At 41.8% G+C, this 13,339-nt stretch overlaps 1 protein-coding gene across 4 annotated transcripts in view; it reads left to right on the top strand.

Moving 5' to 3' along the window:
* LOC141428022 (uncharacterized) overlaps window positions 1-12,892 on the top strand; it is a 42,769-nt gene extending 29,877 nt beyond the window's left edge. For all 4 annotated transcript variants that reach the window (XM_074087702.1, XM_074087701.1, XM_074087699.1 and 1 more), the window contains 10 exons: window positions 175-231; window positions 1,639-1,748; window positions 2,224-2,436; window positions 3,789-3,971; window positions 5,442-5,617; window positions 6,858-7,061; window positions 7,578-7,802; window positions 8,585-8,791; window positions 9,353-10,759; window positions 12,668-12,892. In XM_074087702.1, the coding sequence (XP_073943803.1) occupies window positions 175-231; window positions 1,639-1,748; window positions 2,224-2,436; window positions 3,789-3,971; window positions 5,442-5,617; window positions 6,858-7,061; window positions 7,578-7,802; window positions 8,585-8,791; window positions 9,353-10,759; window positions 12,668-12,728 (2,843 nt within the window). In that variant the 3' untranslated portion in view covers window positions 12,729-12,892. The remainder of the gene's footprint in view (window positions 1-174; window positions 232-1,638; window positions 1,749-2,223; window positions 2,437-3,788; window positions 3,972-5,441; window positions 5,618-6,857; window positions 7,062-7,577; window positions 7,803-8,584; window positions 8,792-9,352; window positions 10,760-12,667) is intronic.
* Window positions 12,893-13,339: the final 447 nt, after the last annotated feature.

The following is a 13,339-nucleotide window of genomic DNA, read 5'->3' as shown; positions in this document are numbered from 1 at the left end:
TAATATTATATAGTTATGTAGTATTATAGTTTATAGTATGGATATATATAATAATTGAATACGCGCGTTGTCAACATTATTGCGTATTAGGTACGAAATAATAATTCTGCTTAGTTTCGTATAGGTACCTACACATGTGTAACGTTAAACTATGTCTCGTTTTACATTTTGCAGGTTATGATCTTGTCGGATGGCTAATGGAGCGGTTCAATTTCGACGAAACAAGCAACGGTGAGTCAATCCAACGTTAAATTCAACGTTAAAGTAAACGAAGACTAAACGTTTATTTTGTAAGCAGGCCGCAAAGGGTTCTGTTACATGTTACTTGTCATCGGATAATGCAAATATCGCATATCTGCACTACGTATAGTTTTACATGAGATCGTTTTAACTGCATATTTGTTTTATATCAACGAATTAGGAGTAAATATTGGAAACTGGCTAAAATCAGTTACATGGAATTGTCCAATGCACTAACTCCGCCGATGTCACTTTGTCATACTACCAGCACTTTTGGAAAGGCCATCATGTCATGGCCAAGAAAAATGCGCCGCAAGAAACTTGACAGAAAGTAAAAAAAAAAAAAAATTATAACTGTTTATTTCATAACAATTTTACAATTAGTTAAGTGATATTCCTAGCTAATCTTTATTTTTAAAGATTTTAGTTGCTAGGCTATGAGTTGCCCTTAATAAGTAAATTCTTAATTATGTTTTTTATGTTCTTAGGGTTGCTAGTTATTTTATCAATTGTAGCCCTGGGAAAATCATTTAGTATTTGAGGAGTCTTCTTTTTTTAAGAACAAAAACTATAGATATTACAAAATACTGGTTAGCTCATTATCAATATCCCGTTAGATGGCGCTATTATCAATATTGCCTTTTTTTCTGTTTTTTTTTTCGTAAACTATGAAGCATTATTTCACCAAAAACTACACGCTGGTGTATCCAATCGTAATCGATTTTTTGACCCCACACTCGAAATGAAATATTCCGCCAAGCCGCAAACAAGTTGCTTAACTTTAAACGTCAATTACCGCCGTATACGGACACCAGGAGCTCACGCACATACCCAACGAGACAGCGCCAGCGATTGGGGCACTCTTTCAAGTTATAATAACATTTTTTTTGTCGAATCCCGAAATTTTGTGCCAATTGTTTAGTCGAAAGTTTTAGTACGACCTATAAAAATTATAAGTATTTTATTGATACTAATTATAAGCAGTCTTAGGAAATAGTCATGTTAGGGTTTCAAGTGTTGTAAGAGTATACTACCTACATATTAAGACATGACTAAGATTCTGACAACGCAGCTCACGGTGCTATGGTTGATGGTCTTGCTATTGTTAATAAGGAAGGTTTTACTGTTTAACGCGCGTACTGCATCAATCACATTCACCATTTCTTTTTGTCAAACTTCATAAGATGACATTAGAAAGAGTTGTTCAACGCAATTGAAATCACCTTCGCGTTAGACTATGACATCTCTTTTCACTGTTGTGTGTTTTTATTACTGTAGGTAGTTATCTACTTAAACACTTTCATAATACCATTTAAAAATAAGTACTTAACTGGAACTACTCGTAGTAATTTTAACCTAGGTAAGTATATTAAAATTGATTTTCTTTTTCTGTTTCAGTGGAAGCAATGAATTTAGCCAATCAGCTCTGCCAGTATGGTTACTTATTTCCCGTCAACGATTCTAAAACCCCTATGTTAAAGGATGATTCTTCTCTTTATAGATTTCAAGTAAGTATAATTAGTTTGTAGTATCGGGTAAATAAGAAACCGTTATTTATATTTTGCGATACCGACGTTAAAAAAGCCGTGGTAATATCGCATATAAAGGGTGTCCCAAAAAGGACGCAAGATTTGAAATTGATGAAAAACACATTTTCATTAGCACGGAATTTTCGAACCGAACACGCCAAACTTCTTTTGAAATATTGTTCAATAATAAAAACGCGTTGATCTTTCGTAAAACCCGCTATTTTTACAAACCCTAAACATTCAGCTGTCAAATAGTTTTTTTTTAGGGTTGCCAGCACTAAAATACAAAAATGGCGGCAAATTTAAATCTTGCGTCCTTTTTGGGACACCCGATACTTATTAACAAGGAAAATCGTAATGACTTCTCCTTTGAAAAAGTTCCATGGTGGCTCATGAATTAAAGTCCTTGACCATACCTACCATCAACTTATTTCTAATTTCACGTGTTCTCTAGAGCCCGTACTACTGGCCGTGGCAGCCGCCCCGCGTCGGGACCGCGCCGACCGGCGGCTCCGACAATGTGGAGTACGCCATCTACCTCGTCAAGCGGACTCTTCGCAATAAGCAACGCCACGGCTTAGAAGAGTACGAGCTCGAGGCACTCGCCAACTTGAAAAAGAACTTGGCAGCTAAGTGGGACTTCATTACCATGCAGGCTGAGGAACAGGTTAGATTCTAACCTTTTCTTGTTAGACCATGTTTTATGAGCATACTCTTGGGGTCTATATAGGAATCCATACATATTAAAATCCATAATGTGATGTTTGCCATAATGATTATTTGCCATAACTCTTCTTTCTTCAAAACTAAAAGTAATTCACAGAATTGTTATAAAATAAACCTTACCTAACCTATAAAATTCAACGGGGTGGCCATTTAAAATTTCCTGAAAATTTTATGGTTTAGACTATTTTAGAGAAAAAAGAGTTATGGATTATGATCATTATGGCAAACGATATTAGAGATTACGACGGGGACCCGTTTACTCGGATTTCGCACGCAACATCTACGCTTTTGCTCAATTCCTGTGGGAATCCTCAAAAATTATATAGGTATCTAGTAGTCTTTATTGACGTTGCATTATAATAAAACACACTGCCAAATGTCACTGACTCTACATTTATACCTGACGAGATTTCGAGATTTACACGATGTTTTAGACTACCGCGGTCATTACTAATTTTATGAATTTATTTTATTTTATGATTTAAATATCTCTAAAATCAAGGTACGCGGAACAATCAAATTCATACAATTCTTCCAGCCGTTTTAGCGTAATGGAGTAACAAACACACCCACACACACAAACTTTCGCATTTATAATATTAATTAGTAAGATAGGCATAGTCGTATACTGGCCTCATAGACCGCCGTTGTTATAAAAACAACGAAACTGTGTGCACGAAACACTGATCACGCGAATCACGCGGGATTGATATCCATTTGGTTCCATGCCTTTTTTGCCTACTGAAAATTCAATATATATAATATTTTTATTAATACAACCTAATACAACACAAAAGTCCGCACTCCTTTCGGCTTGGTCGCGACTAAGTATTGCAGATCGGTTTTATCTCTGTTCATTGCGTGTGAAGCCTGTAACCACAGAGCGGCTAGCGTCTCGGTCGCGCAATGAATCGAGTGTTTACTCATTGTGCTACCGGTCGCGCGTAGTAGAGGCTGGGGCAATAAGGTTCGAATACACTGCTGCTCAAAACCGCTGAAATACTGTAAAAGCAGTAATGTCACTTTTCAACGCGAATTTTACGTTGATCGCTGTGGTCACATCGTCTCTCGTATAATAACGCCACGTACCTATAAGCTCGTTTATGGAAGCGACCACGCAAGAATAAGTGCGTACACGCGAGTTAAGCTAATCTAGGCACGTGTAAGCGCGTATGCCAAAAATGACCGTATAGAATTTATGTTATGGGTGGGGTATGGGTGTTGGGGTGGGTGTATGTGTAAAAACTCTAGTTTGAAACCGTCTTAACCCGGATCATTAATTGATATCGACAGGTGCGCCTCGCAAAAGACCGCAAGAAGGGCGACAAGATAGTGAGCGACAGCCAGGAGCGCGCGTACTGGCGAGTCGCGCGGCCCGCGCCCGGCACCGCAGTGGCGCAGGAGCCCTGCCCCGTGCCCGTGCGCGCGCGCGTGCCCAAGCCCAAGAAGCGCTCCGTCCACCAGCTGACCCGAGAGGTTTGTACTACGTGGCCGTCGTTCAATACCAACAGTAATGTTATCAACAATACAATACCATGACGCCTTATTGACCACAACATATTGAGAAAACAGGTACACAGAGAAAATTCCAAGGTAAGCATAGATACACACGCTTCAGAGAGACCAACAGATCAACTGTTTCTATTTTAACTTTTACTTTTTGGATCCATACAAAGTTCACAACACAATATTAGTACCAAATTATTATCTACTTTGTGGTACTAAAGCTAGAAACCCACAGCGGAGGCGGAACGGTGCAACGTGGTGCGGAGGTGGTACCGGTTGTAATATTCGAGCTAACGTGAAAGAGGCTACACAGAATACCGCGCGGGAAATAAGTATTTTGTGTGGCCACTTTTACGTTAGCTCGAATATTACAACCGCTCCGCCTCCGTTGTCAGTGGGTTTCTAGCTAGAGACACTTAGTCTCCAATGAAGACGGCGGAGGCGCTGATCGTCAAGCGCAGCGTAAGACGTCCACCGACGAGATGAACGGATGACCTGGTTAAAACCGCGGGTTCACGGTGGATGCAGGCCGCTTCCTACCGAACCAACCGAAGGTTCTTGGGGGAGGCCTAATGGTGATAAATACTAAATTTAACTGGTAGCAGGGCAGCTAGGAATCAAGCGACTAGTGTGGTTGGAGTGGCAGAATAAGGAACCTCCTGACAATTTGCATCTTTCAAAAGAATGACACCACCCCTGAGCCAACCGTCTGAGTTTCTTGATCTATCACTTGGGACTGTTCCTTTCTTGTGAGACTGTTCGCAGAAACGACTATTCGAACAATGATTGTCAAGTTAAGGAATATCCTTTACTATTATAATTTCTCATAATAAGTCTATCCTGCGAGGATCTCTCCCAATGCTTTCACTGATCTGAGTCTGTTGCAATCAGCGACTAGTCCTTCAAAGATCGTCCAACTACTATTAACCTGTCCTCTCCCAGAGGCACAAATTTGTGCCCAAATTCCTTTGATCCTGTTATCCTGGGAGATGACAGATTAAATCGTCTGTATGTGATAAAATAATTAATTGATTCAGGCGACACTTTATCAATGAAGTACCTAACGTAAATAGTTGTCGTATAAACTAATTAAGTAGGAACCCTCCTCTCCGTATCTGTCGTTGTTGTGAAAAATAACATAATAAACAAGAATAATTCATCATATATGGTAAACGTGACTGAGACGCCCTATATGGGTGTTTTCTGTATATTTTGAGACGATTTTTTTATTTATGTCAATAGTATCTACCTAATTTTCATTTTATGTAATTTACAAACGAAATCACAATCTGACGAAATTGAGAAGCTATATTTAAATTGTGTTTTTTCTTTTACTCATAGTATACTAGTTTAGAACCCTTTAAATAATTAGTACACCTTCGTTCTTCGCTGTCTCTCTAATGTCACCTAATAACCTATCTTTCTGATTTCTCCTTCTAGATCGAACATCTAAAAGCGAGCCTGGACCGTACGCGAGTGAAGACGTCCATTGCCCTTGAGGCCCTTTTGGCTTACTCGGAGACCTTCGCTCCCTACGATCCCTGGCTCACCCCGCCGCAGCCCTCCAACCCTTGGGTCAGCGACGACACCTTATTTTGGCAAATCAACAGCCCCCTGTGAGTGTCTCATTCGGAAGGTCATTTTGAAATTGAAGCTGGTCTAAGTTTAAACATTAAACCGATAACTGTTTTAACTTTAAACTTAAACTTGCACATTTTCCAAATAATCTCTCCAAACTAAAATCTATGAACACATCTGAACTTAGAATCTGTAACACCCTTTGTACACGCTTTTCTTCCTAATATAGCATATTCTCCATCACATCATTGCTGCACAAAAATACACCATGTATAGGTAGAGTCATTCACGATGACGCGTGCTGTGGTTCTTATAACAATGTGTTTAATGCCTAATTTTGTCAAAATCACGCGTCTTCGTGGATGGCGCTAAGTATACCTAGTTAACTCTTAAAAATTTAAGCGAGCGATCATCAAACAAGTTTTCTTTATGACATTAAAACATTTTATTCTATAACTAGCTTTTACCCGCGGCTTCGCTCGCGTGAACCATAAACATTTCAAAGAAGCAAGCAATCAAGCAAGCATGCAAGCATTCAAGCAAGCAAGCATGCAAGTAACCATCTAAGCAAGCTTGTAAGTGAGCATATAATTTTGCAAGAAATAGTGCCAGCAAGCATGAATTCAAGCATGCAAGCAAGCATACAGGCAAGCATGCAAGCAAGCGTGCAAGCCAGAACGCAAGCAAGCATGCAAACAACAAATCAAGCAAGCTTACTCCCAAATGTGCAAGAAATAGTGCAAGCAAGCATGCAAGCAAGCAAGAATGCAAGCAAGCTTGCAAGTGAGCATGTAATTTTGCAAGAAATAGTGCAAGCATGCATGCATTCAAGCATGCAAGCAAGCGTGCAAGCCAGAAGGCAAGCATGCATGCAAACAACAAATCAAGCAACCATACTCCCAAATGTGCAAGAAATAGTGCAAGTAAGAATGCAATCAAGAATGCAAGCAAGCATACAAGCAAGCATGCAAGAAAGCAAGCAAGCAAGCATGCAAGCACTAATGCAAGCAAGCAGAGTTAGTAAGTACGCCAGTGGTGGTAGTGAGAAAATTTCATCTAAATTGGATCAGTAGCTCCAGAGATTACCCCCTACAACCTCACAAACTTTACCTCTTTATAATATTATAGTATATAGTAAAATAGTAATATAGCTAGCAATTAACAAAGTTATATTCTGAGTACGCTAGAACACTTGAACGAGTAATTACTATCTGCAAAATACATACCTAGCCTATGTAACTTTCCTCGAGCTATCAACAATACCTCATTGTTCTTCAGAGTGGAAGTGCCAAGCGAAAAACGTGTACAGCGATGGGCGCTGAGCATCGAAGAACTTGTGTCCGACCCTACGGGCCTGCAGGAATTTACTAGTTTCCTGCGAAAGGAGTATTCACATGAGAATATTCGGTTTTGGACCGCAGTCATGGACCTAAGGCGGAGCAGTCTCAAGCAGATACCAAGGAAACTGGATGCTATTTATGAGTAAGTCTATCAACACACTCAATCAGTTATTGGCGAAACGCATTTTTTTATTCGAATGGCAGATAAAGCCCTGGCCTATTTTAAAGGAGGCTATTGCTAAGCAGTGAGACGTATACAAGGATTATAATATTATTATAGTCCAGCACTATCTGAGCTAGAAGCACAAATTTTGGATCACGCAAAAAATTCCACCTTGTGTAGTTCGGCAAAAAACTACTTATAATGTCAGATAAGATGAGATGTGTGTAGACGTTACAATATCAGACTCGGACCAGTAATTTTCCAATTACATATTTCACAGTCAAAGGTTTGTGTTGTAATATCATGGTAATTTAAATATACCTCGCGTTAGTTAACATTTTTGTTGCCTATCATTTTGAGTCCAATTTTGACAAGAACTAAACGATGATATACCTATAGCAATAGTCGAAAATGTCGAAATAATGAAACGGTTCATTATTGAATGAGCAACATTATAGCATCGTACTCGTATGTAACTCCTCTTACTATCTCCAGGGAGTTCTTAAAGCCTGGAGCGCCGTGTGAGATCAACATTGACGGAGCGACGGCAGAGAAGGTGGCGGAGGGGTTACGCTCCGGGTCCCGGTACGCACTTGACCACGCGGCCGACCACGTGTACTCGCTGCTGTTGAAGAAGGACTGCTACCCGCGGTTCATACGCTCCGACCACTTTCAGAGGCTACTGACTGAGGGGAAGAATGTGCATCAAAAGAAGGCCAAGTAAGGAAAAGCTTACCGAAAGCCGTTTATTGTTCGCGAAGTTTTTGTTGCTAATTGAGAAACATGCCATCGGGTTGTACTTTTGTTTTAGTACTAGCTTTTGCCCGCGGCTTCGCCCGCGTGGAATTCGGTTATCGCGCGCTTTTCCCTCGAAGAATGTGCATTTTTACGGGATAAAAAAGTAGCCTATGTCACTCTCTGGCCCATAAACTATATCTATATGCCTAAAATCACGTCAATCTATCGCTCCATTTTGACTTGAAAGACTGACAATCATACACACAAACATACAAACATACACATTTTCGCATTTATTATATTAGTATGGATGTGGATTCGACTGTCAAAGTATAAGTGTGCAAAAATATCGATACGGCTCATGAAACAAAAATATGTAAACCTACACGGCTTTACATTAAGGTTGTTTATACGTACCTATTTTTGAAACTTTGACAGTATCGATCTCTTTCACCATTGCAGCTTCAATATATCAGTGATGTCGACAGTGCCATGGTCTAAGTTTTAAAGTTCCCAATTAACGGTTATGTTTTTCATAATTTTATTTTATAATTATTTAGCAATATTAGCAACAAAACCTAAAATTGCACAACGAATTATACTCGTAAGATCTTTTAAAACAAAAACAATTTTGGTTTTATCTGCCGGGATTTGACCCCGCTTCATGCTAAATTCAATTACCCCAAAGCGACGCGGACCCTCTGTTGATTTTGTGTAGCATGTTCACCTAAATCATCAAGCCACCACCACACCATCTACTCCAGATTCTTCAACTTCGGCGGGCAAGTGAAGAAGAAGCCGGGCTCGACGTCGGGCAGCGGCAGCGGGCTGTCGCGGCGACGCGGCTCCGACCGCTCGCTGTCCGGCTCTGCGCACGAGTTGGCCGTGAGCGCCGCACAGCCGCCGCGCGCGCCCGACCCGCCGCCACACTCGCACTCGCAGTCCAACCTCGCCGACATCATACCCTTCAGGTACCGATATTGTAACGTAATTTATTTCTATAGTTTACTAGCCGTTCCCTGCGACTCCGTCCCCGTAGAATTCGTTTGTATCCCGCGGCAACTACTTATGCAATTTTCCTGGATAAAAACTATCTTAATTCTGTGTACCCAATTTCATCTAAATCGGTTCAGTGGTTAAGACGTGAAGAGGTACCAAAAACAAACAAATAAACTAACAAACTTTCGCATTTATGATTTTAGTGGGATTGAATCAAGTGTTACTTTGGGGAGCTCCATATCATTGTTAGGCTAACATCTGGTAACATGATTAACTTTTGTGCTGCTCTCGGGATGACCTCTGGTAGAGTTCGAAACGTCAACTTCAGCCTAGAAACCTCAGCTTCAATAAAGTTCACATCTGCCGGTTGTTGGTTAATTTGTACTGGGTACTTGTAGGTAAAGTGAAACGAAATGAAAAAAAATGGAAAAACAATACATTTAAAAGATTTACATGCCCATATACCACCACCAGATACCCGACAACTGGTACATGTGAAAAAGGCACTAAGTAATAAATCGTTGTTCGAAAAGGGATCCCCTGGAGGACGACGCGGACGTGCTGCCGTGGGAGTGCGGGGCGCCGGGCGGCGCGCGGCGGCGGCAGGACTCTGCGGCGGACTCGGGCTCGTCGTCGTCCGACGTGAGCGCCGCCGTGGCTTGCGCGCCGGGTGAGCGCGCGCGCCGCCTGCCGCAGCAGAGCACGCTGGACGGCGGGCTGCGCGGCGCGCCGCCGCCGCTGCGCCGCCTGTCGGCCGTGGAGCCACGCCACCTCGCGCCGCTGGCCTCGCCGCCGCACTCGCCGCGCCCGCCGCGCCCTGCGCCCGCACCCGCTCCCGCCGCGCAGGCGCCGCCGCACCCTACGCCCACCATCAGCGTCAGCTCCGCGCCCGACGACCCCGACTCCGGGGACGCCTCCCCCGACGGGCCGCGCTCGCTCGCGCACTCTGACGAACCCTCGTCGGTCTTCGCGTCCGCTGACGCCACGCCTACGGAACCGCGCTCCATAGACCAAGTGTTGAGAGTGGAAGTGAAAGTGCCCGAGCCTGTCGTAGACTCGAGCGCCCGCTCGCCCGAGGACGTCGTGGCGCGCAAGCTAACGAGAGAACCATCAACGATCAAGGAAAACAGTCCGGCCTCAAGTAAAGACGCTAGTAGCGGAATCGGCGATCTTCCAGAGAGTGCTCCCGAGAGTGAAGCGGCGGAGATGACGGCCGGGCCGGTGGCTGCCGGACCCGGAACGTTAGTTTCGGCATCGAATGAGGAGGTTTCTGCACCAGCCGCGTCGCTCACGATGCCGGTCGCGCCAGTCGCAACGCTGGCGGCGCCAATGGTGACGTCGGCCGCGCCGGTTGTAGTTTCAACCGCGCCGGTCACAACATCCAGTGCACCAGTCGCAGCGTCGGCGGCGCCAGTCGCAGTGTCAGCGGCGCCAGTTCCAGTGTCGGCAGCGCCAGTCTCAGCGTCGGCTGCGCTTATAACCACTTCGGCCGCGCCGGTAGTAACATCGAGCTCGTCGGCGTCAGATTCGGTAGCGGTATCGGCTGAGCCGGTCACACCGCCGGCAACGAAGGCCACGCCGGCTGCGGCGGTTGCGTCGAGGACGTGTGCGCCGAATGCCCCGATCGCTGCCCCCGCCGGGCCGCCGTCGGCGCCGGAGCCGACGCTGCCACGCGAGCGGCCGGCGCCGCATCCCGCTCCGGTGGCGCCACTGGCCGTGGGCGAGGATATTGTGGACGACGACGTAGACAAAGTGCCTTCGGCGCCCCTGCAAAGGGTCTCGGGCGACCCCGAGGCGGCGTCCGACACGGACGCGACGAATCAAATTGCTCACAAAGACGAACTGTCGTCAGTTTCTGAATCCAATATTGTTAAGCGTGATAATAAGAGCGACATCGGTGACCATAAACAGCGGAACGACATTTGTCCCTGGGAGGACGAGTAAGTACCGCGCGACCTCGTCGCCCGCACGCTGTATCCGCTAGTACAATGTTTTGTCCGTTACTAAATGATTGATTCTGCATGACAATATAAAAGTAAACATTCCTAAACACGCTTAACTCTTAGAATGATAAGTGCATTGCGCAATTGCCTATTAGAGAAATAAATAGTTTTTGTAATGGTTTGCAATAATTTGATTATTTTTTTGTTATGTGTGTGTATATAAAACTTATTACATGCCTACGTGGCGTAATTATATGATTTTTAAATATTGCCATTTTGTTGTTTCTTTATCCTCATTGTCTAGTAGAAAGATTGCACGTTTTGTTTTCAAGCCCTGTAACAGCTCATTTTTACAAGCCGCCATAGAATAGATATTATTAGATGAGATCAAATCGCCTGGCCCGTAAAACTAGTCACTTAAGTACCTATTGGTTGAGAAAGTTTATGCACTCAACATTTTATTATGCCGTGTGTTGTGTTTAAACTTCTAGGAAATATTTTTTCGCACCACAATATCGTCATCAATCATAGATAATAAAGTGGCGAATTGATGACAGTGCTTGATAGCGGATTCAGTAGGTATACAGTAAGATGAAGACGAAAAACGCTTCTATAAACATACTTTCTTGCACAATACCGCTATTAAATATTTGTTTTCATCATTTTGCGTAGAAATTGTACAAGGATGTCTACAAAAATTAAAGTTACTGATACATTGGAAAGTTCAAATACCTAAGGCATTAGTAAAAGTTCAACTCAAGTATGCAACCACGCCTTTATTACTTCGCTAAGAGAGTAGTAGCCAGTATGTGTTTATTTTTGAACTGTGGTAAATCCATTACCGGAATTGAAAGCCATTGTTTCATTACAATAATATTATATTTCGCTTTTGTTTTTTTAATCGCAAAGTACCAAATGGTTAGAACTATATCGACTCTACTTTATTGGACAATTGATTAACAAATTCACTAATAGGAAAATAGCAAAACTAAGGAGTGTTATTATCCTGTTAGTGCAAATCCTATTTGGGTAGAACATACCTACATATTTTGTATAAAAAGCCAATATTGCTAAATAAATATTAGGGTGGAATTTTTTGTAACTATGTTAATAAATAAATAAATAATAATAAATATCACGGGACAATTCACACCAATTGACCTAGTCCCAAAGTAAGCTTAGCAAAGCTTGTGTTATGGGTACTAAGCAACGGATAAATATAATTATATATATATATAGATACATACTTAAATACATATTAAACACCCAAGACCCGAGAACAAACATTCGTATTTTTCATAAAAATATCTGCCCCGACACGGGAATCGAACCCCGAATGTTATGTACCATTCATGATCGTAACATTTTTTGGGTATAGTTTGCAAAAAGAATTACGGCATATACTTACCTAAATGATTTTGTATTCCAGTAATGGGATTAGCTCTGTGAAAATAATAACACTAACATATTTTTTAGAATTTAACAGTACTTTCGAAGATTTTGGCCTTGAATGTATCTGCAACAAGCAGCATCCGATGTAACCTGCAACACGCCACGCGTTGCACGGACGGTTGCGCGTTCCGCCGCTCGCTCGGGCTCTGGCCCTTTACTACGAAGTGCAAAATTCGAACTTCAAATCTTGCCGTCTCGCTGACGATTATATTATTTAATACGAGAGTGAGGGGGAGTGGGGGGTGTCACTATTGTACCTTTTTTGTCAAACTTAAAACCTAAAATTGCTAAAAGTGGCTCCGAAGCGGTAACGTTTCGTGTGCTGTACCTATGCCATTTATGGGAATACAGGCGTGTGTGTGTGTGTGTGTGTGTGTGTGTGTGTGTCTGTGAGGGGGTTTTCTAATTTTGTAGTAGCTCCCCTGTACTAAACGATACCTCTTTTTTTTTCAGGAACTCCTGTGAGAGTGACGCTCCATTTGTTAAAACTTACGCAACGCTCGGTTACTTATAACCTTTTAATTTGTGTAGGCGAATATCAACAATAATTTATTTCGCAATCAGGGTAGAACGAAATTTTTTTTTAATCTTAGTCATTATGTTCAAATTATTACAAAGTTAGAGGTTATTATGTAATTATATGAATATTTTAAAGTAAATGATCGTTAATTATTAGAACATACGTTGTTTCATTCCTGTACCTGTAAATAATTCAATAAAATAATAATAAATAAAATTCACTTATTTTGGGAGCTATTGTCAATTTTATTTTTTATAAATAAAAAAGAAATAAATTAAAAAAGTTAGAACGATCTTTTAAATAGTAAATAAAAAGTTTCCAATTAAGTTATGTATTTCAATTATAAACAAGAAATAGGTATAAGAACAAGTTAATGAATCGGTGCAATAAAACAAATTACAAATGTAAATAAATGCGGTCTCCTTCTCATGCGATGGTTCCGGAGACGAGTTACTACTGTATTTTAGAGCAGAACATAAAAATAACTTCATAATTTATTTGAATATATAATCCGTAATCTTAATTAGTTTAAACTATGTACTTAGAAGCCTCTTTTATTTATTCATTACCTATCTAAAAAGACTGTCTGACTACGTAACGATTAT

Source organism: Choristoneura fumiferana, chromosome 5 (genome assembly GCF_025370935.1).
Source record: "Choristoneura fumiferana chromosome 5, NRCan_CFum_1, whole genome shotgun sequence".
Lineage (NCBI taxonomy): Eukaryota > Metazoa > Arthropoda > Insecta > Lepidoptera > Tortricidae > Choristoneura > Choristoneura fumiferana.
Note: the sequence above shows the minus strand (reverse complement) of the source record. Positions and strands in the feature narration are given on the sequence as shown.